General features: G+C 36.8%; 4 protein-coding genes across 7 annotated transcripts; 2 read left to right on the top strand and 2 right to left on the bottom strand.

Annotated features, from left to right (window-relative positions):
• Positions 1-46: 46 nt before the first annotated feature.
• Positions 47-2,941, top strand: LOC102609403 (uncharacterized). The gene is made up of 6 exons (XM_006480981.4): positions 47-508; positions 1,099-1,227; positions 1,329-1,449; positions 1,550-1,631; positions 2,206-2,359; positions 2,479-2,941. Exons 1-6 carry the CDS (start codon positions 164-166, stop codon positions 2,611-2,613), a joined length of 966 nt encoding a protein of 321 aa, XP_006481044.1. The 5' UTR covers positions 47-163; the 3' UTR covers positions 2,614-2,941.
• LOC102608920 (uncharacterized) lies at positions 2,859-14,259 on the bottom strand. 2 transcript variants are annotated; one of them, XM_006480979.3, is made up of 27 exons: positions 13,884-14,259; positions 13,635-13,794; positions 13,069-13,161; positions 12,885-12,990; positions 12,605-12,773; positions 12,318-12,492; positions 11,564-11,686; positions 10,904-11,434; positions 10,198-10,800; positions 9,568-9,636; positions 8,899-9,015; positions 8,570-8,815; positions 7,833-7,880; positions 7,610-7,747; positions 6,660-6,824; positions 6,505-6,567; positions 6,256-6,363; positions 6,066-6,149; positions 5,943-5,990; positions 5,756-5,830; positions 5,554-5,649; positions 5,383-5,463; positions 5,221-5,292; positions 4,810-4,854; positions 4,642-4,725; positions 3,690-3,793; positions 2,859-3,558 (listed from the first exon to the last, which is right to left on the bottom strand). In XM_006480979.3, exons 1-27 carry the CDS (start codon positions 14,099-14,101, stop codon positions 3,396-3,398), a joined length of 3,984 nt encoding a protein of 1,327 aa, XP_006481042.1. In that variant the 5' UTR covers positions 14,102-14,259; the 3' UTR covers positions 2,859-3,395. The 2 variants fall into 2 exon arrangements, with proteins under 2 accessions (XP_006481042.1, XP_006481043.1); XM_006480980.3 differs by having other exon boundaries at positions 12,605-12,761.
• A 617-nt stretch (positions 14,260-14,876) lies between these two features.
• Positions 14,877-15,965, top strand: LOC102608628 (rhodanese-like domain-containing protein 10). The gene is made up of 2 exons (XM_006480978.4): positions 14,877-15,412; positions 15,499-15,965. The coding sequence occupies exons 1-2, from the start codon at positions 14,961-14,963 to the stop codon at positions 15,698-15,700; spliced, it is 654 nt and encodes a 217-aa protein (XP_006481041.1). The 5' UTR covers positions 14,877-14,960; the 3' UTR covers positions 15,701-15,965.
• Positions 15,966-16,149: 184 nt separating this feature from the next.
• On the bottom strand, positions 16,150-18,213 carry LOC102608337 (probable pyridoxal 5'-phosphate synthase subunit PDX1). Of its 3 annotated transcripts, none has more exons than XM_052443484.1 (2): positions 17,140-18,213; positions 16,150-16,487 (listed from the first exon to the last, which is right to left on the bottom strand). In XM_052443484.1, exon 1 carries the CDS (start codon positions 18,113-18,115, stop codon positions 17,183-17,185), a length of 933 nt encoding a protein of 310 aa, XP_052299444.1. In that variant the 5' UTR covers positions 18,116-18,213; the 3' UTR covers positions 16,150-16,487; positions 17,140-17,182. The 3 variants fall into 3 exon arrangements, with proteins under 3 accessions (XP_052299444.1, XP_006481040.1, XP_015386742.1); XM_006480977.3 differs by having other exon boundaries at positions 16,150-16,461; XM_015531256.3 differs by lacking the exon at positions 16,150-16,487 and adding an exon at positions 16,566-16,796.
• Positions 18,214-21,385: the final 3,172 nt, after the last annotated feature.

The raw sequence follows: 21,385 nt of genomic DNA, 5'->3' as shown, positions 1-21,385 counted from the left end.
TAGTCGAGGCAACAAAAAGCCATAAAAGCCACCTCAACAACCAAGAAATTCCGAGATTCTCCCTCTATACAAAACTTAAATTAAAACACAACCAACAGTAACACTCATTCTTCTTTCTTTGATCCAAATTTTGGAGCTCCCAAATTTTGTGGGCTTTACTTTAATGGCAGAAATGGAGATGGGTCAGATCGAAGTGTGTGAGCCGAGGTCCGTACAAGTATGGCGAGGCTTCGTTAGTTGGGTGGGGTTTATTTTGCAGGTTTTCATTCAGATCCTGAGAGGCACTCCTTCGTTTTTTTCGTACTTAGTTGGCCTCAGTAGCAGTAGTTACAGCTCTCTTCTTGCTTCTTCTTCTTCTTCTGCTTCGCCTTCTTTTAAGCCATTGCCTGTTGTTGAACTCCCACTTCAAGAGTCTTCTGCGGCGGCCGCTGCCCACGTCAGCTTTGATGGTGGTCTTAGTGATGATTGTGGCGGCGGCGGCGATGGGCAAGAAATTGAGAAGCTCACTGTAAGCTTTGTTTACTGGTTTTGTTTTAAATTTCTCAACTTAAAAAAAAAAAATCATTTTTAGCCCTTTTTGGTGCTCGTAAGAAAAAAATATATTTTAAATAGTAAATAAATGGATTTTGTTATTAGCTTGGGTCGATTGTTAGTCAGACAGTTAAATGGTTCTGTTCTCCTCAAAAAAAAAAAGAAAGAAGGGCTTTGGCCTTTACTGATTTGATAGACTGTATAGGCTTAGCTGCTGAATATGCGGTGTCAATTATTGTTAAAATTATTTCAGTGCTGTAGTAAGAAATGAATTAGGATTAATTTTTACTAATTTTATACAATCCTGTTCTTATTTAACTTGCAAAAATGTTTTGATTAAGGGGGTTTGACACATGGATGGTGCTATGTATGCTGATATGGAGATTTGGGGGGGAAGAGGGGTGGGGTTTTGGATTACTACTATAGTAAGTAAAAACATCAGTGTTTTAGTCTTTCCATTTCTAGTAGATGGTTAAATTTTTGTTTAAAGCAAAGTTATATCTTACTGAGGAATAAACTTGCTACATTGGCGGAATAACTGCTCTAATAAATGGACTTTGGATGTAGGTGGTTCTTGACTTGGATGAAACCCTAGTTTGTGCTTATGAGACTTCTAGTTTGCCTGCCATTATTCGTGCTCAAGCAGCAGAAGCAGGGTTGAAGTTGTTTGAATTGGAATGCGTGTCATCAGACAAGGTTTGTCGCTCATTTCTCTCTTTCTGGTTTCTATCTGCACTTTTAACTTTCAAGTTGTTAGGTGCTGATCATGTAGTCAATTTTATGTTTCTTGATTGAAGGAGTGTGATGGAAAACCAAAGATTAATTATGTTACCGTATTTGAACGACCGGGGCTGCACGAATTCTTGAAAAAACTTGCTGAATTTGCAGACCTTGTTCTCTTCACTGCTGGCCTTGAAGGTTTTGAATATCACTAGTTTCAAAACCTTTGTCCTGATTCTTACCTTAGTATATATATATTTATTTTATTTTATTTTCTTTCTCTTGGTTCATTTTGTAGGTTATGCTAGACCACTTGTCGACAAAATAGACAGGGAGAATCTATTTAGCCTTCGCCTTTATCGACCTTCAACTGTTAGCACGTAAGTATCAGTCCCAGTAAACCGATGATACCTTTTGGATTGTATTTTTCAGCTATTTTATTTGATTGGGATGGTTGCTCTTAGGAAGGTTTTGGCAGAGAAACACTACCAATATTTGGAAATTTGGTGGGCGTGTCACACAATTAGTACACTTAATGGTGAATTTCATCAGTGTGTGAGTAGTTGATACGTGGTTAATTTGGAATCTGTTCGTTGTCAGATGCTGTGTACAGTCAAAATTTGCTTGCTCGAGTGTTTAGGCTTTGTTGTGAGGCCTTGCCTCATTTCTTACTGGACTTTAAGAATGCATGAGCTCGGGTGTTGTTAAAAAGTGTATGTTGGGGCCTAAATTGACTATATTTGCCATTAGTTTATGAATGACTGCCCAACTGAAAAGATCAAACAAATAGTCATTGCTTGCTGTGCTTCAATTATTAATGAGCAGTTCAATTTTACACATCTAATAGAGTAATAAAATTTCCAATTTTCGTATGTAACATTGCTAGACAATGCTAGCTGAAAACTAAATCTTAGATCCAGCAATATTTTCAAACTTTCCCAATTTGTAAAACAGGGAATATCGAGAACATGTCAAGGATCTGTCTTGTTTATCGAAAGATCTCTGCCGAGTTGTACTTGTAGATAACAATCCATTCAGTTTCTTGCTGCAACCATTAAATGGAATCCCATGCATTCCATTCTCTACCGGACAACCATATGATAATCAGGTTTGTTGTTCTCTCTGCACGGATGAATTTCATAGGTTTTGTTATGGATAGTCTAGACTTACATACATTCAATTAATTCACAACCTTTTTTTTTTTAAACTTTTTTCCCCCTTGCACAGCTTTTGGAGGTCCTTCTCCCTCTCCTTAATCATCTCTCCCTCCAGAAGGATGTTAGGCCCGTGCTCCATGAGAGGTTCCACATGCCCGAATGGTTTCAAATGCATGGAATACCTGCTTCTGCTTTGACAGTGTAAAATAATTGATTTCCATAAGGAATTTCTACCATTCTTCCCCAGACACCTTTGTTGATGCAACTAACATGGCCACTTGTTGCCACAAGCCGATGCAACTTGTTGTATGTTATCAGGTTATAGGTGCCATGGGGGCTGATATTTGTTTGGGAGTATCTGCAAGTGATGTTGCATCTCCCACTAGCAACTTCATCAAAATGTTCAGTGTATAGTTCTTTTGTAATAGGTAAATTCCAATCAGGTGTCAATAGTTTGAAAGGCTGTGAAAATTTGTATTTGGTAAGAATCAAAATAATTAATTGAATGCAGCATCACCAAATGTTCCAGTTAACTACCTGACCAATCTTACAGTGCAATACAGGCTGATCTCTTTGGGAGTGCCTTTGCCATCACTAATGGCGATTCAGAACAGTTTAATGAGAAGCTTAATACATATTGAACTTATTCCCAAACAACTAACCTGGAACACGAGACTTGAGATTTATCAGCATTTATTGAACTGACAGTTTTCCTAGCCATAATTTACGTCAAGCATGCTTCCTGCAATCTCCTCTTCAATGTTGCTACAGCATATAGATGCGTGATCGTGCAGTTTATAAATATATGTCGCTGCCTTCCGTTCTTTCCGTCTCATTTATGTACACAGTGAAAGATCAAGGCAGGGAATTCTTGGACTTGGTAACTTAGATGGCCAATTGTGTAGCTGAAGTCACCAATGGCTAGCTTGGCGTCTGATACTTTTTGAAGCATCAAGTTGTGAGACCTCAGAATGACTGTTAAGCCTATCAGCTAGCAACAGATGATTCTTCCTTAGATTTCTCTGTCACAGCCTCCTTCTCCGAGTTGCTTATATCTCCAGTCTGACCCTGACTTGTTTGTGCCTGACTTGTCTGTGCCTGACTTGAAGTCTGAGTATCCAAGGCAATTCCCAAAACGGCCAAAACCGACCTAAAAGTGGCAAAACACAAAACTACAATCAGAAATTGGCAAGAAGCAGACTTCATTCTAAAAAAATTCTTAATTTTCGCATAAAAACATATTTCTTCAATAGGAAAAAAGGACTTTCTTTTGAAGTGAACCTTGGAAGTGAGGACCGGATATTTGGTTGGCTAGCATGAGCGACCAAAGGAGCCTTGAGGGCAGATATTCTATTCAATGCATTTTCCAGCTGCGGTGGAGGAAGCTAGAGACAACAAAGCACTGTCAGAACTAACTACAAAATTTGCTCCAAAACGCATAACTGATATTAAAGTTCTAAGACACATAACTAAATAAGATAGAGAAATAAACGTGCAGTGGTACACCAAACCAATAAAGTAAATAAAGCATGTGGCAGAATTTTATTCTACATGGACATAAGGCCCAAGAATTACAATAGTTCTTTCCATTCAGACGCGACATGAAATAGTGGATTTTTTTTCTTGAATTATATTGACATATTGCAAATGGAGCTAACGCATGAAATTACTCATTTTATTCTGTTGATTCTTCTGCAGCACTATACCACAAACATCTCAGCAAATATAAAGATTGTCTGAAGAGTTGCTATGGGAAGTTTGAGGGAAATAATTGTAGTAAGTATGCAAATCAACTTCACTGGGAAGAAGTAATGCTTTGAGTGCATAGGTTCCAGCACACAATCCTATGCAGGAATTCTTCATTTCTCATCAATGTAATTTATATAAATGTTCTTCACCTCATTCTATGTCTTGAACTGTAGAATTGATTATGTTTTAATCAGAGTGCTTCTCTCCTATGAACCTAAACTGCTCCGGTTATATTCACGTGTCTTTTTTCATACCAAAATTACAAATCCTAAGCAAATGCACCGGTTCATACAAACACACGCGTGCGCACAGAAATTTTGGTAAAATAGAAAAAGAAAAAAAGGGCATATAACAAAGGGGAAGCAATATCCTGTAAAGCGGGGATTGACGAAGATGCCAAGAAGAACTATATTGTTAGAGCAATTAAATATTGAGATGGAGTAATTAGCTACTCACGCTTAGTACCAAGAAAAACAAAATGTACCTGAAGCAACACATTGAATGACTGAGGCTGTGTCAACTGTGCACACTTCAAGAACCCAACCCACAACTTAGGGTACTTCCATATCTGTTACAGTTGTTTTAATGAAAATCATAAAACAAGCCCAAACCATCTAACGATCATCATCAGCATTTTGAGATAAAAAGTCACCTGTTTGGTTATAAGACGAGAAAGGATCTCCATTATAAAGTCCACCTACAACATTTTAAAAGATTTAACGGTAAATCATAGATATCTCATCTAAGTATACAAGTTTATTTTCCTCTAACATTAATCCAACTGAATGTAGCATTCAACATAGGGAATGGGGAAAACAAGGATCCAACTCTCTTCGACAACTAAATTAGGGATTACATAGCAGTTTTTGATCATCAGAAAGCTGACTTGCCAATTATGCACAGAAATTATTCTTTCTACTTATCTAGGAACTTTTAGTGCTAAAATTGACTATGAATCAGCATGTGTACCATTACTATTTTATTTGACTCCTAATAATTCATAGTAGTATTAGAACTGCAATTCCTTCTTTCAATAAATGAAAACCTGGGGGTGAATTCTTACCAGTGCTGGAAAAGCACCAATTGCTTGTAATACCGTACGCATGAACAATAAGGGAAGGGGAATCTGCTCAACCTACGGAGCAAACATTGTTCATCAGAGTTTTAAGCTAAATCTGACAGAAAGCTCCAGTATACAAGTTGAAAAGTACAGGATGGTACAAACCAATTGATTCAAGACTTTAGCAAGAACTTGTTGGGTGAAGATCTGCCTTTGCTCAAAACAAGCATTACATGCATCTGTAACCTGATAAAAAATAACATCATTGGGTTATTCACTCACGTGAGTTGGTAAGGTTTTGAAGAAAGAAAGAAAGAAAGAAAGAAAGAAAAATGCCTTTTTCAAGGGAATTCCATCTTTGTCAGGATCAATCCCATGAATAGCTATTAAGACTTCAGCTGGAGAGAGCACTGGACCTGAATTAGATGATCCCTGGATAACAATATTTCAAGTTAAAACATAGCATAGCATTAAGAATTAGTTAAAACACTCGAAATACCAAGAGAATACAACTATTCCAAGATGAAACACAAGACACCTGTAGTATACGAGCAAGTGCTGCTTGGAATTTGTCTTGGGGAAGACTCACAAGATGGGGAAATATCACCAAGATCTAAACAAACCAAACTATTAAAATAATCTAAAGCCAGAGAAACAAAAAGACATTCGACAAACACCAATAAAGGAAGGAAAAAGATCCCATCGTGAAATCTGAATGGGAATACCTCATCTCCCGGCAAGAATGGCAATATTGGAAATAGAATTTCTACATCCTGAAATGAGCAAAATCACGTATATATTAGTCAATGCTCTCAATTCATCTAAAAGAGAAAACAAACCACTTATACCTTTAATTTGGAATCATACAACTTTTTAATAGTAAATATCAATTCCAGAGAAGGAATTGTCCCATCAGTCAATGTATGCAAAACCTGATGCAACAGGAGAAGGGGAGGCAGAAGAAAAAGGAAATCAGGTATAGCCATTTTGATCTTTATTTTGGTGTTGCGAAACTACATGGGTGTTTAATTATCAAACCTGCATCAACAGGCTTTCGCTTCCACCTGGAGGATCTGAGATAATTTCAAGAAGTTCAGATGATGAGCCGATAGTACGAACCAGAATAGGGATGTGACGTTGGACAGCCTGCAAAATACAACTAATAAGAAAGTGCTCCGAGAAGAAATGACAATTATAACAATTTTTAAATTAAATTCCCCGTGCGCCCGCCCGCCCGGGGGGGGGGGGGGGGGGGGGCGCGGCGCAACAACAAACAAACAAACAAACCTGCTTTACCACATTTGATGCATCTTTATACAGAATAAATATTTCCCGGAAAAGAGAATGCTTCTGTCAATGAAAGAAACATCGCTATTAATTTCATTGTAGGATATTGAAAACTAACCAAGAATAATGAAAGATTAAAATTGCAGAGTCAGAACCTTTGTACAGAGAGCAAAATAAAGTGACATGCACCGTTGAGCCTCAGGGATTGAAAGGGATGACATGCTGGGTGACGTGCTTGACTGATGAATATCACTGGAGATATCTTTACTGACAGTGCTCCCTGACATGAGCTCATTTGATGGCTTTTCCAAATCAGAATCCTGTTCAATAAACAATAAGGTCACTATTTCAATATCACTCGGAACATTAGTCACATTTGTAAGCAGGACATGGGGAAAAAAATGATTAAGAGAGAAAACCCAAAAAGCAAGGGCATATCATAAATAATGAATACTATGCATGTATGCATCAGTTTCATACCTTAGAAGGGCATTCATCATGATTTAAACCTTGGAAGTAAATACAAGTTGATGATCCATTCACTTATGGTTTTCTTGTTGAACCCATGTCAAAGAAAAGAACATCTTTTCCCCATTTTAAAATAAATACATGATAATTGATAATAATTTAGCACTAGACAAGTTGCCAAACAAGCATCCTATCTGCAATAAACTTGAAACTTAACAATCATGAATCTATTCCAATACAATTTTGGAAACTGGTATAGCAAGCAAAGACAACTTGTAGTTGCTTCCATACGATAAAGAATAAATAATAACATAAATTACTTTCACTTATGATTCTCTAGTTGAATCCATGTCAAAGGAAAGAAGCATCATTTTCCCCATTTTAAAATAATATATGACGATTGATAATAATTTAGCACTAGACAAGTTGCCAAACAAGTATCCTATCTGCAATAAACTGGAAACTTAACAATGATGAATCCATTCCAATACAATTTTGGAAACTGGTATAGCAAACAAAGACAACTTTTAGTTGCTTCCATACTATCAAGAAATAAATAATCAAATAAATTGCTTTCAGTCATTGCACAATTTGAGTAGCTCAAAGTGAAGATTCACATCCTCAATGCAACCTTTACCTTCTGCGGCCCATTGGTTGACACTTCAGCATCCTTTTTCACTTTGCCATCCCCATTTATTGTAGAGAGCAACCTTTCCTGGGCAAAATCTTCTATTTGTTGAGCAATGGATGACAAGGGATAAAGCTTGTTCGCCACCTGGAAAGTAAACACATCTTATATTATAAACACAACATGGGAGGCACTAACTAATTTGCTTCGATACTAAGTTAGGCATAATTACCAGTCGTATTGCCTTCATTCGCACTTCCTCTGAGCAATGAACCGCACTCTTTGAGAGGTAAAAGAAAATTCAAAGTCAAATAAAATGACAGGATTAAAGAGAAATTCAAAGTAAATAATTTAAAGAAAAAAAATAGGAGAGTGGCTAAGCCCAAATCAATTTTTTAGTCCCCTACCTCCCCCCAGGATTTGAACTTGGGTGGCCAGTCAAAGAAAGCTACTTGAAAACCACTCAGTCAAGCCTCGGGGGGCAAATTGAGAAGTAAAAGAGAAGTTAAGTTCAATTGGCAGAAAACCAGATGTACACAATTCAGAAGAAATCAAAGGCAGTTATTGCTTAAAAGCGAGACAGAGAAAGAAAACAAAAAGAGTTCAGGCATTTTTTTTTTCTTTTTTTTAAGTAGCATGATGGTAACCAAATCTACTACCCACCCATGTAAGTCAGGCCCAATCCACAAACTCTTGCGCCACCACAAGAGATTTTACCAGTTGAATCAACTAACAACCATAGTTGAAGCCATAACAAAAAACAAGTGAACAAGCATAAAGGTCTAAGCATGATGATATCAACAGATTCAAACACTGCTAATGTTGAACTGCCGGCAAAGAACATCTATTTCACCAACTTTATTGCCATTTAGCAGCTAGGTTAATGATAAATAAAAGCAAAACATGCAAAGAATGTGCAAGTAGACAACATTTGTATTCATAACATGGTTCATGATAATTAAAAAATACCAGCAAAGCAATTTTCAAGCAGTCCTCTCGCAGAGGAGGCCTCAGCAAAATCAGGCTCCACACAGCACTGAGACCTTGAGTAACTCGGTCTCCACTTTGTAACTCCTTCTCACCCTTATCGAAGCTTCCAAGTAAACATAAGCCCTCTAATAATTTCAGAACTGACTTTGGCAAATAAGGAACTTCACCAAGCAATCTACTTAGGGATTTATCTGTAGGTGGAAAAGAATCTCTAAGTGTTTCAGCCTGCATTAAAAAGAAAAACAAGAAAAAAAAATTATGCACAGAAAGAAAAGAAAGGAAAACAAGTTTGGACAGTATATACAAACCACAGTAAGAAGGAACATTTCATATGCAGAAGCAGCAGTTGTAGAAGAAAAGAAGTCATGTTCCTCTTCTGCCTCGCCAAATAACCTATAGAGCACACGCAATGTCAACTCGTGTCCCTGAAGACGTCCAGAGATGCTTGTCAATTAAAATGTAGTGATAAAGTAACAAAACAAACAGCAGGAGAATAATCTTAAGACTATATTGCTAAGCAAAGTGGTTAATTAATCTTACACCCTGCCGCCATCAGTGTGTTAAACCAAAACATCTGAAATTTTAAAATGATCATCTCATACTGAATAACTCTAGTCATTTTACTGCACCTGGAGCTCCGCTATAGTGCAAACATCATGGATGCCAACTATCTACCATTCTATACTGGTGCATCAAATTTTTACAAGCCATTGTCAACTAGACGGCTCTTTCAAATAGAATTTAAGGACCCAAAACGTGTTGCATTTCAGGATGTCTTCGAAATCTTATGATTACATATAATTGCACTAAGAAAATAGAAAAATATATTGATATACACGAGCAAAGAGAGAACAAAGACCTTTACAAAAGTTTTGTATCCAGTAAACAACCAAAGCAATATCTTTTTTTTTTTTTTTTGGGTTGGACGGTAACCTTAGCAATATCTGATCATTAAGAAACGCTCGACTGCAATTTACCTCATGATTCACATAATCAGACAAGATGTGCTCCTGCAACAATTTCCATGGTTCTAACTCCGAGGGGAACTGCAGAGGATAGAAAGAATTAACAAAAATTTAATAAAACAAATATATAGACAGTTATAGATGAAAAAGTTCTGGGGATATTTTATTTCAAACTGGAGTGGTTGCCGCATACTGAATGAACCGAAAATTCTCAAGCCCCAGTGAACCGAAACATTAATATGAAAAAGCTAAGAAGTTACTAGTAGCCATACTTTCTGTAAGCAATATCAATTGCTTAGCATAGTAAATGGGTCATAAAATGTCAAATAAAACAGATTGGAAACATTAGATTCAAGGAAGGAGAAGAATCTCGTGAAAGCATAATTTGAAACAACTTTTTATAAACAATATTATGCATACAGACAAACAAAATAATCTCTTTAAAAATGCAGAGATAAAAAAACAATGGGAGTATCAACCTTACTGATACAGAGAAATAAAAAATTACTACGCAGAAAAATCAGACACTAAAAATTATAGATAACTAACAGCTAACGAACTCAACAAGCAATCGCAATATCAGACAACTTATAAGCAGCAAATAACGGGTAATAAGACTATTTAATAAGCCCGAACTAGTACCTCGACACCTAAAGAAGCAAGTAAAGATAAGCGGATTTGGGAACCCCCAGCAACTGCTATTTGCTTATATGCTTCAACAATGCGAATATAAGATAATTTTTGTAATTGATCCTTCTGTTCATCAGAGAGTTCAACAACAGGTGCTGACATCTTTGGCAGTACAAAATGAGAAGGCAAACTAACAGAGGTTGCTGTTGAGGAAATAAGGCTCTGTGTGTCTGTAATAGCTGCTTTTGAACTAAGCTCGTCTGACCTATCTGTTGATACCGACGGAAGATCCAGAGGTGACCTTCCACTTGTAACTTGCTCTTGACTGGCATCTTCTAAATCAGTAGTAGCTGACGAGGAAGCAACCAAGGTTTCGGAAAATCCATCATTACGACCAGAAGAACTTAGACCAGGAATATCACTCTCTATATTTCCTATAGCATGGAGACCAGCTGAAACAGATGAATCAGCATTCTCTGTCACAGGCAAAACATCAGAATTAGCCAGTGAACCAGGAGGCAGCATTGCATTTCCAGCTACATGACTTATGCCATCATCTACAGAAGCGCCATCATCCCCATCTGCAGCATGAAGCTCTTCCTCCTTTTGCAGTTTCTGCTATTCCAGTAAATGTAATAATTTCAATAAGAAAATAATCAAATTCAGAGTCAGACAGGAGTATTTATATAAACATCAGAGCCATTGAAGTTCATTTTACCCCTATATCACTGGAAATTGGCTGATGCGCGTCTAGAAGTGAAGCTACTGGTGGGAAGCTACTTGAAAGTGAAAGAACATTAGCCACAAACGATGCTGGATACTTGGCTCCAGTGTCACTGCCAACTATACTCATGTTCAACACTGATTCTTCATCTCCTTCAGCTTGAGGAAGGTAGGGGGGAAGGTTACACATATTGGCCATCACTACCTCGGCTAGCAAGTCAGCTGAGATACTTGAAATAAGTATCTCCAAAGATGAAACAGCTTTTTCACCTTGAGCAACCAAGGCACCAAACATGGCAACAAGCTGCTGCACAGGACCAGAATCACTGTTTCCTTTGTTATAGGTTGACCCAGTTGAAGGACGATGATCTTGAGATAGTGCTTCTGAGTCACTAGGTGTTGGTCTAGCACGTTTTCCAGATACATCATCATCTCCTTCCAGGTCACAACCATCATCTGCCCCAGATCTCTTTCTTCCCAAGTTACTTTGCACAGCATCACATGTTCTATTCGAGGGCTTCTCTTCCTGTAAAATATTAATGCCATGATCAGAAAGGCTCCAGACATCCAAAAATCTTTATGCATGTACAAATGTACAAATCAATCTACATGTACATTAACATGAATCCAAAAAATTTTAAAGAATGACAGGTACCTTAGCTGGCATATCATCTTTCTCTTCTACATTTCCATTAGCTTTGGAAAATTGTTTTAGGGCATTCTCTGCCAAATCTCCAGCTTCCATCTCTTTCAGGGCACCAACTAACCGATCCCTCCACTAAAGAAATCCAGAAATTACAGCACCCATTAGTCTTGTCTATGAAAAAGATTAGAGAAGAAAGTACACTTAGTAATTAATGAAGAGATTTTAACATGCCAAGTGAGCAACCAATCATTGAAATCCATGGATATTCTCCCCAATTAATCATAGCAAAGTAAGATAAAAATCTCAAGCAATTTTAAAGTCACAATTGCCAATACATTCAAAAGCCTGGAAGGCAAAATCTACTACCATCAAATTCCCATGTGCTTTAATACCTAACACAATGGATTTTAACTGAATGAGAAAGGTAACTTAAATGCAGAGGATGCACTTTACAGCAAATTTGAAGAAATTAAATTCATTATCACAGTAAAAAAAATTGTATATTTGTAATGGACTGTTATCTTCTGTATTGAAAGGAAAAGCATGTAAAAAATTTAATGACTGCCGTAATAGATCTAGAGAACCATTCCTTCAATCTGCCTCATGACATAACTTATGAGCATCTACATGAAATTGAGGAAACGTTATCTTCATAATAATATTGATTCACGAAGAAGAAACACACAAACTTGGTGCAGTAGCTTAAATAATATCCGGACCCATTCGCATAAAAGAATCAATATATTTAGTGTAAATGAAATACCGGTGAAGCACCCGGATGTGTACATTTCAAGCAGGCAAGGAGGGCATTTTTTAGAGCATGTTGTGGACCAGAAATATGCATCCCTTCTATGACAGAGGTTGGAGGATCCAGACCAAGTAAAACTGGCAAAATGCGTCCATAATATGGAGGTCTTTTCCTCGCTATTGCTGAAAGACTGAAAAGAAGTATTAAAAAAATAAATAGTAATAAAGAATATTGATGACAAGTACTTCCCTAATCAAAAGAATTGCACGTGCTTAAGAATACAACTAGGATAGACCACATACCTATTAATAAGCACAACAACCACTAAGCTACTGAGAGATTTCACAGTTGGAGACCTAAGCTGATCAAGCAATAATCCCAACTTTTCGCTGGCTTCTATTGACAAATCTCCAACATTAAGTAGAGGATGGCACCCACGAAGCCAAGATATATTAAATTCTACAAGATTTTCTACGATACAAGAATAAGTAAATAAAACATTGTTGATGGAAGTAAAATGGAATATCAAAAGGGATATCAGTCTTGTTTGCAAAGTCCGAAAATGATTGATGAATTCATTACCTTCATCAGAAGGGGGCTTTAGTGAGCCATTAGGATCAGGTGTGTACAGAAGAATAACTGCTTCTACAAACTTCAGAGCTAGCAATCTTACCCCACCACCTCCTGGCTGTTCAAAAGATGTTGCAGTGAAAAAGAGAACACAAAAAACCAAATTGTATGTTTTCATTAAGAAATAAATGTTTACCTGAAAAGCTATTGAGTATACTTTATCCTTGAACTTCAACATCCATTCCCAGGATGACTCAAGTGAACTGTCCAAATCACTGGAATGTAAACCCTAAAAATTTACAAAGGCAAGTGTGCAATTTATTATATATTACTGATTTGACAATATCAGAACATCATGTGACTTGCAGCAATAAGTCTATAACACTAATGGTACATTTGATTGAGGTGTTACAGCTATTTATCCCCAGCAGCAAATCAATGTGTACGAGTGGCTGGTAAATATTAGCAGCCAGGTAAATTGAGGTGTTTACCAAACACATTAGCTGCTCTGTTTTCATAATCAAGCAGAAGCACAACAATTACAAACATCCTTAAATTCAATTTTTAACATACTCAACATCAGTTAACAGCTACTGTTCTATCTCGCTTCTTAGCACTAGGTACATCACACCACCTTCAGCTATAAACAGAAGGAAGCATTGATGAAGCGACACGATAGATATATAAACAAAATGGCAAAAAATGATTAACTTCCAAGAATTAAAATGAGGTATCAAGTTATTAACTGAATCTCAAACCTACCTGGATAGCAACTTTTTCAAGAGTGAATCGAAACAAATCAAGTCCAGAAGTTATAGCTTGCCGAGCAACTGCAGGCGTAGCATCATCTAAAACACTGATTAAAACAGGCACAATTTCTGGTACAAGTTGCACGTGCTTCAATCCAACTTCACCAATAACCCTAAAATCAAAAGATAACAACAAATTGATAACTCAATGAAAATGTCAGTCAACCAGGCGAAATTAAGCCAGAGTTTTAGTAAGGCGTACTCGGTGGCAAATTTGCGAACCGGAGCGAACGAATCGGAAAAGAGGTCGAAGAAACAAGGGATAATTTCGGAAATTAAAAGAGCGTTTTCTTCATCAAGCAAAGCTTGCTTTAGCCGACGCAAGTATTCGAGTTTCGAAGGTAAGTTAATGGCTGCCTTAACTGAATACACTAGACTCAAGTATTTTTCTCTTGAATTTGAATTCGTCATTCCCACCATTGTTGTTCTAAATCAAAAACCTCAGGTCTAGGGTTCAGTTTATGATCCTAGGAGAATTTTGGAGGGAGGAGACACCTTTGCTTAGGGTTCAGTTACTTTGATACGGTGGTTACCCCAACAGAATTATTTTTCATGTTTTCCGAAACTTAAAAATGTTCTTTAAAAAAAATGAATCCGTTAATTTATTATTTTATTACAAAATAAAATAAGAATAACATCTTGTCAAAAAAAAATAAGAATAACATGTTATTTATTATTTTATTTTTCTTTTATTTGAAGATTAGGATATCTTTTCTTGTTTTCTAAATCTCGCGAAAAACATTAATTTGATTGTAAATAAAGGTAAAATATATATATATATCAATTTAACCACTCATTAAACTCAAAAAAAGAAAAAAAAAAAGAAAGACAAAGAGAGAATACATGTCGTTTGTTTGTTTGAAATGCTTGCCAAAATGACTACCGAAACTTTTTTTTTAATTTTTAATATATTTTATTCAATTTCAAATAAAGAATTTATTGGACAGTTTTCACTAATTAAATGGCACCATTACACATAATCTTCATGATAGTGGCACATAGAACATGATTAAAAAAAAAATTATTTGCATTTTGCTAAGAGAAATACAAAATATAAAGGATTTTTTTCTTTTTTTTCTTTTTGAGGATTTTAAGTGTACTCGGCAGTGCAGTGAACAGTTTCCTAAAAATCAATTATAAATATGGATGTCCATGAAAAGATATAAGAAATCAAATGGTGTTTATTAAATAATAAAAATTGAAAGGGGTTAGAGAAATATTCCAAAATAAGATTGTTGCATCGGATTCTTCTGGTTCAAAAGATAAGAGAGCAGCAGTGATGGCAATTCAACCGAACCACTTCTACGCATCAGCTCTGAAGCATGCAGATCAAAACAAGCAACTCATCTTCACAACCGGAAAAACCAAATCACTTCAAATCAATGCAAAAGCTAGCAATGCCCGGCAGCTAATACAATCAGGTGCCATACAGCCCTTTACGCCGAAGGAAGCTGCTGCAGCCATGAAAGAAGGATTAATGCTCTTGGATATCAGGCCGGTTTGGGAGACGGAAAAAGCAAGAGTCAAAGGGTCACTGCATGTGCCACTATTCGTCGAGGACAAGGACTATAGCGCCATCACTCTTCTGAAGAAATGGGTTCATTTTGGCTACATCGGGTTATGGACTGGCCAAAAGTTCACCATGTTTAATCCCAACTTTGTTCGGCAAGTTGAGGCTGCAGTTCCTGATAAAAAGAGTAAGCTCCTTGTAGCCTGTGGTGAAGGGCTAAGGTGAGAATTTAATATCTTGTACGAAGTTTTTGGACGCTATAGCCTTTCATTAATCTTTGTTTTTAACCAGTTTGCCTTGGCATCAGGTCAATGATGGCTGCTTCAAAGTTGTATGAAGGAGGATACAGGAATTTGGGGTGGTTGGCCGGAGGATTTAATCGAGCTATCGAAGGTGATTTCCCAGAAATTGAAGGGAAAGAGAAGCTGCAGTATGCTACAATTGGAGGCGTGTCGTATTACTTTCTTCGATTGCTGCTGCTACTCCAAGCTGTGGGCAAGAGTGATTAACCAGGAAATGATGCTTAGAGCGAGCGCCTTTCGGTCGGCTTTTCCTATCATTGATGTTGCTTGGCAGAGCAATAGCGATTTTGATCGTAAGGGCTCGTTAAGCTTTTCATATGGTGGACATTTGCGGTATGAGAAGGCAGCACTTGGCCATTGTATCTGTTTTATTTTCACTAGAGATCATGATGCTCATTTAAAGCCAAAATTTCAGCTACCAAGTTAGATCTGTAAGGCACTACCCTGCATCTATTAAATCTGAATTCCCTGATCTGATTGTAATAGAAAGAATGCGTGCTTATCCTGTATATGAAACTAGGAAATAATTCTCTTCGACAATGCTCCGAATAAGTTTCATTTCACCAGCCAATAGGAGAATCAGGCATTAATTGAATTAAAAAAAAAAAAAAAGGATTGCTACTTGCAGTAAAATGACACCAACCAAACAGCATGGCTACTTGGGCTAATATCTAATATTTTCTTCAAGAGAATAGCTCTTTTAAGAGTTCAATTGATGTAACACTATTTGGGAATAGTGCTACAATACAACAGGCGTTAATTCTTAATGTTCATGACAAACGGTTAACAGAATTATTAAACGCCAATTAGTCTATTTGCATCACATTGGATTTAAACTAAACTGTAAACACAAACAAGCATTATACAAATATTTGTGGAAAAGGGCTGATCCTGCAACAATGCGACAACTCGAAGATTTCTTCAAACTTCAAATGAGCTCCCCCACCACGAATCCCACACTGAAAAATCTGTCCACCAGTAATCTGTCTTTTAACTTTGGAGAACATAATATACCAACAACCAATTCAAACAAAGGGCAAAGATATAGAAAGAAATGTTGAAATGAACAGCAAAAGTATAAGGAGCAGTAGCATTACATTACTCAGTCGCACTATAGACATAGGAAAAGGATATTGCATACACGGGAACAGAAAAAGAATGGACAAACAACTTAATACAACAGCATCCCTTTGAAAGAACATTGTTACACATCTGCATTATTAAACAATCGACCAACACTGACCATGCAAATCTTAATACTGCTGCCTACATTGCAGATGCGACAATTACCAAAAAGTTCGAACTGCAGAAAATTTAGTCATAACTCCCAGTCAATGAATCAACGGCATAAAGCAAACACATAGCATGAGATACATCATGGTCTTTAGATCATATTTAAAAAAAAAAAAAAAAAGATCCTTGCTGCATATATTTTCATTATTGAAAAAAAGCCAGGCATATCATCAACCTCCGCAACAAACATTCCGAGCGTAAAATATTCATATTGGTAAAGAAGAACAGAGTTTTCAATTGACAAGTTGTGTAAATTGAACTAACACCCAAAGAAAACATTACGACAACTACTGCGGTTTGAAGTTTGAATCCCGCTTACTACATAAGATTTAAAGAAAAAGGAAAAAGCTTACAGATAATGATTAATAAAGGGCTTCGGGACCTCATCTCTTTCATTTATTCGGAGCGACTAGCGAACCTCTCAACCTTGTGGTCACTCAAATTAAGACCCACCATGGCCTCGCCCAACCCGCAGCTCACCTCCGCCAACACCTCCGGGTCACTGTAATGAGTCACCGCCCGTACAATTGCCTGGGCCCGCTTCACCGGGTCCCCGCTCTTAAACACGCCCGACCCGACAAACACTCCGTCGCATCCAAGTTGCATCATCATCGCTGCATCCGCCGGCGTCGCCACTCCTCCCGCTGCGAAGTGCACCACCGGCAACCGCCCCAGCTGCTTCGTCTGCATCACCAAGTCGTACGGCGCCGCTATCTTCTTTGCGAAAGTGAACACCTCGTCATCGTCCATGTTCCTCAGAACCCTAATATCCCCCATCACAGACCGCACGTGCCTCACCGCTTCGATAATATTCCCCGTTCCGGCCTCGCCCTTCGTTCTTATCATCGCCGCGCCTTCGCGAATCCTCCTCAAAGCTTCCCCCAAGTTCCGGCAGCCGCATACGAAGGGGATACGAAAGTTGTGCTTGTTGATGTGATTCTCTTCGTCGGCGGGAGTCAAGACTTCGCTCTCGTCGACGTAATCGATCCCAATAGCTTCGAGAATTTGAGCTTCGACGAAGTGACCAATACGAGCCTTGGCCATGACGGGGATGGTGACGGACTGTTTGATTTCCTTGATAAGTTGCGGGTCAGACATGCGAGCCACGCCGCCTTGCGAGCGGATATCGGCGGGGACGCGCTCAAGAGCCATGACGGCGCACGCACCAGCCTCTTCCGCGACTCGCGCTTGCTCGGGAGTAACGACGTCCATTATAACGCCGCCTCGAAGCATCTGAGCTAGACCGACTTTAACGGAGAATGGAGATTTTTTAGTCTCCGTTATAGCGCCGTCATTACCGTAGACCGCCACCACTCCGGTACCTGCCATTACGCCGACAGCGAGAAGGAAAAAGTGTTGCGAAGGAAGAGATGTTAATTTGTAAGGCGGCGAGGGTGAGGGAATATGTGGCGAGGGGATTAATCATTAAATAGGGGGAGGTACGGTGAATGGTTTGGTTTTGGAGTTGATGATATGAGTGACGAACATTGGTCACGTTGGGTGGGGTCTGATTTGATTTTAGTTTTTCGATTTTCCAAAACGAATCAGTTGAGTGTGTTTGAATCCACCGGTTGAGATGAATTTAAATAATAAATAATAATAAAAAATTATAAAACCTGAAACCTATAGAATTGTTTAGTTGACCAATAAATACGAAAGTGTAACCATTAAAATTGAAATAAAAGGAATTTGAAATTTCGGATAATGAATATGAAATTTGAGATCATTAACTTATTATCATAGACTAATAAATATGAAATCAGAATCACTAACTCGATACCTACACTATTAAATTTGAAATCAAAGGAATTTAAAACGTAGTGCAATAAATATGAAATCTGAGATCATTAACTTACAACCATTAAAATCATCTAATTAATAGACCAATAAACATAAAACCATGACCATTAGTTTGATACATAAACTATTAAACTTGAAATCAAAGGAACTTGAAACTTGGTGCAATAAACATGAAACATGAGATTATTAACTTGCAACCATGAAAATCATCTAATTAATGACTAATAAATATGAAATCATGACCAAGAACTAGTTATCAGGATCATTAAACTTGAAACTCGATTTTTATTATTATAAAAATAATTTTTTATTGTTGTGTCCTTTAATATTAAAATAATAATTACTTTATTTATTATATTTGAATATTATTATATTTACTATTATTTAATTCGGGCAACCGGTGGCAAAAACCGGTTGCTCCCAATTATTATTATTATTTTTAAAGTAACAATTGCTCTGTTTTTTTTTTTTTTTGTTTTTTTTTTATTGCTTGCATGTATTTTAGCTGTGCCCACGGACGGTGGGGATGTGCTTGATTGGGGGCCACGCAAATTTTGGGTACGCGAATCGTTGGTGCTGGGAAAATATTTTATTACGTGGAGCGTGAGGTATCCATTCGTGTTGCACTGGCGTTCGGTTTGCATTGTTGAAGTCAAGAAATTTGTGCAGCGTCCGTGGGCGCTTTCTTTTGTGATTTTTCTGTTTATGTTGCAATATGCCATTTTTAGTTTTTTTTTTTTTTTTTTTCACTCAGTTGCAAGCAAATTGGTGTGCTTTACTGTTTTTATATTTTTAGTGCTAACTAATAAATCATCTTAAATAATTATAAATACGATGGATCTCTGGTATTGTCTTAAAAGGCAGGTCAGTGTGGTGATGATGTAGAGTTCACAGGTTGTGAAGGAGGAAGTGAAGGGCGCCGCTCGTTTGCAATCTTGATTTGCCCCCACACATAAAAGTTGTGTACATAAAAAATAAGGTTGGCGTCTTCCACTTGTTTTCCTCATTCTCCTTTTCTTTACCTAAAATTATTTACTTGTGCGATTGTGCTTCTTTTGGTAGAGGGGATGAGTCTTTTCACCGTCCCTGTCATGGAATCTTTGTTCTCTTTGCTTTTCACTCGGGCCGCCTGATGACTCTTTTATAGTTTTATTAGTTGATGGTGTCAGAAATTGACCAACTTAACTTTAAATATTTGTTCCAATGAGCCATCGGAGAAACATCCATGACTCCTTCGAGGGTGTTAAGGAATTTGTAGATTGGACATCAATTTATACGCGATCTATAATTTTATGAATTATAAATTTTTAATTTAATTTAATTTATAAATTGGTGAAATTTAATTCAAATTTAATCTATGCGTTTATGGATTGGATGTGAATTTTACTCAATCTATATTCAATCTATCACTTTTACAAATTGGTTTACTGATTAAAATTTTTTAATCATGTCCTATCTAAGAACTGACTATATAAAAAAATTAATATAAAAATAATTTTACTACCAATCAAATTTAAAATTAAATAAGATTTAAATAAATTAATTATTTAAATAAAGTTAGAAAATACATTTAAATCTTCAAAATATAAAATACCAAAAACAATCTCATTTGCTTAGATCAGTACATGAAAATTAACTGCTTAGGAAGCTATATATATTTATTTAATTATTTTTATTTTATATTATTATCATATAAGACATAATATAGTGTTAATGTAACTATATTTTAACTAATTTATTTATTAGTAAGTATAATGCCATATTTACAAGTTTAATTTTTTTATTAAATAAATATTTTTTATTTTTTCATGGATTCACAGATTTTTGCGGATTCACATAAGTAAATTCATATCAAATCCACCGACTGTAGATTTTTAAATTTTCAATCAAATCTAATCAACCAATCCACAGATCGGATTTCTGAGGATCAGATAGATTGAACAGATCGGATTGGATTCTAAACACCCTTAATTATGAAATTTTTAATTAATTTTAGTAAAAAAAACAGCACTTCTCTATTACAACCTTTCAAGGTATAATTGTCGAAAAGCCAGCAATCATATAATTAAAAAAAAAATCTAATACTAATATTGACCCACCATAACAATGATGGTGTCTATTGTTTGCCTTTATTTGAGCGCGTGATGAAATTTTGTTTCATTCTTTAGCCATTTTATGGTTAAAATTTCCTTTATTTGCCCAGCATCAAACGACCGCAGTCTTGCGTTTTTTTAAGAATATGATATATAAACAAATAACAATATCAAGGGGTCGAACGACCGCAGCCTCGAGATTTTTGGGAAATTTACGAAAATAACCATTAATATTTTATTATTTTCGTAATTAACCCTCTCAACTTTTTTCTATCAACATTAGCCAAACACAAGCCTTTTTTCCCAAATTACCCTTCTTTACAGAACAAAACCAACATTGTTTCTCCCATATCGCCAAACCAAAAGCAGCTTTTCACTCTTGAATCATCAGCCAACGGCGACCGCAAAAGACAACGGTAAAAGTGATATCCGATCATAATCTATCCAGATCCAACACAAATCGACGTCACTTAGTGGTATAAATTATTTTCTGAACTTACTGAACTGAGTCGGGTGAATCTAAATCTAGCGACAGGCTGCCTGTCGCAGCAAAACTTGGTGCGACAGGCAACCTATCGCACCAAGAAAGGTGCGACAGGTGCCTGTCGCACCAAGCTTCGGGCGACAGGTTGCCTGTCGCACCCACTTGGAGATTCATTAAAACTGTATTATTTTAATAGGACTCAAATAAATTTTTTTTATAATT

The sequence above is a fragment of the Citrus sinensis genome, chromosome 6 (genome assembly GCF_022201045.2).
Source record: "Citrus sinensis cultivar Valencia sweet orange chromosome 6, DVS_A1.0, whole genome shotgun sequence".
NCBI lineage: Eukaryota > Viridiplantae > Streptophyta > Magnoliopsida > Sapindales > Rutaceae > Citrus > Citrus sinensis.
Note: the sequence above shows the minus strand (reverse complement) of the source record. Positions and strands in the feature narration are given on the sequence as shown.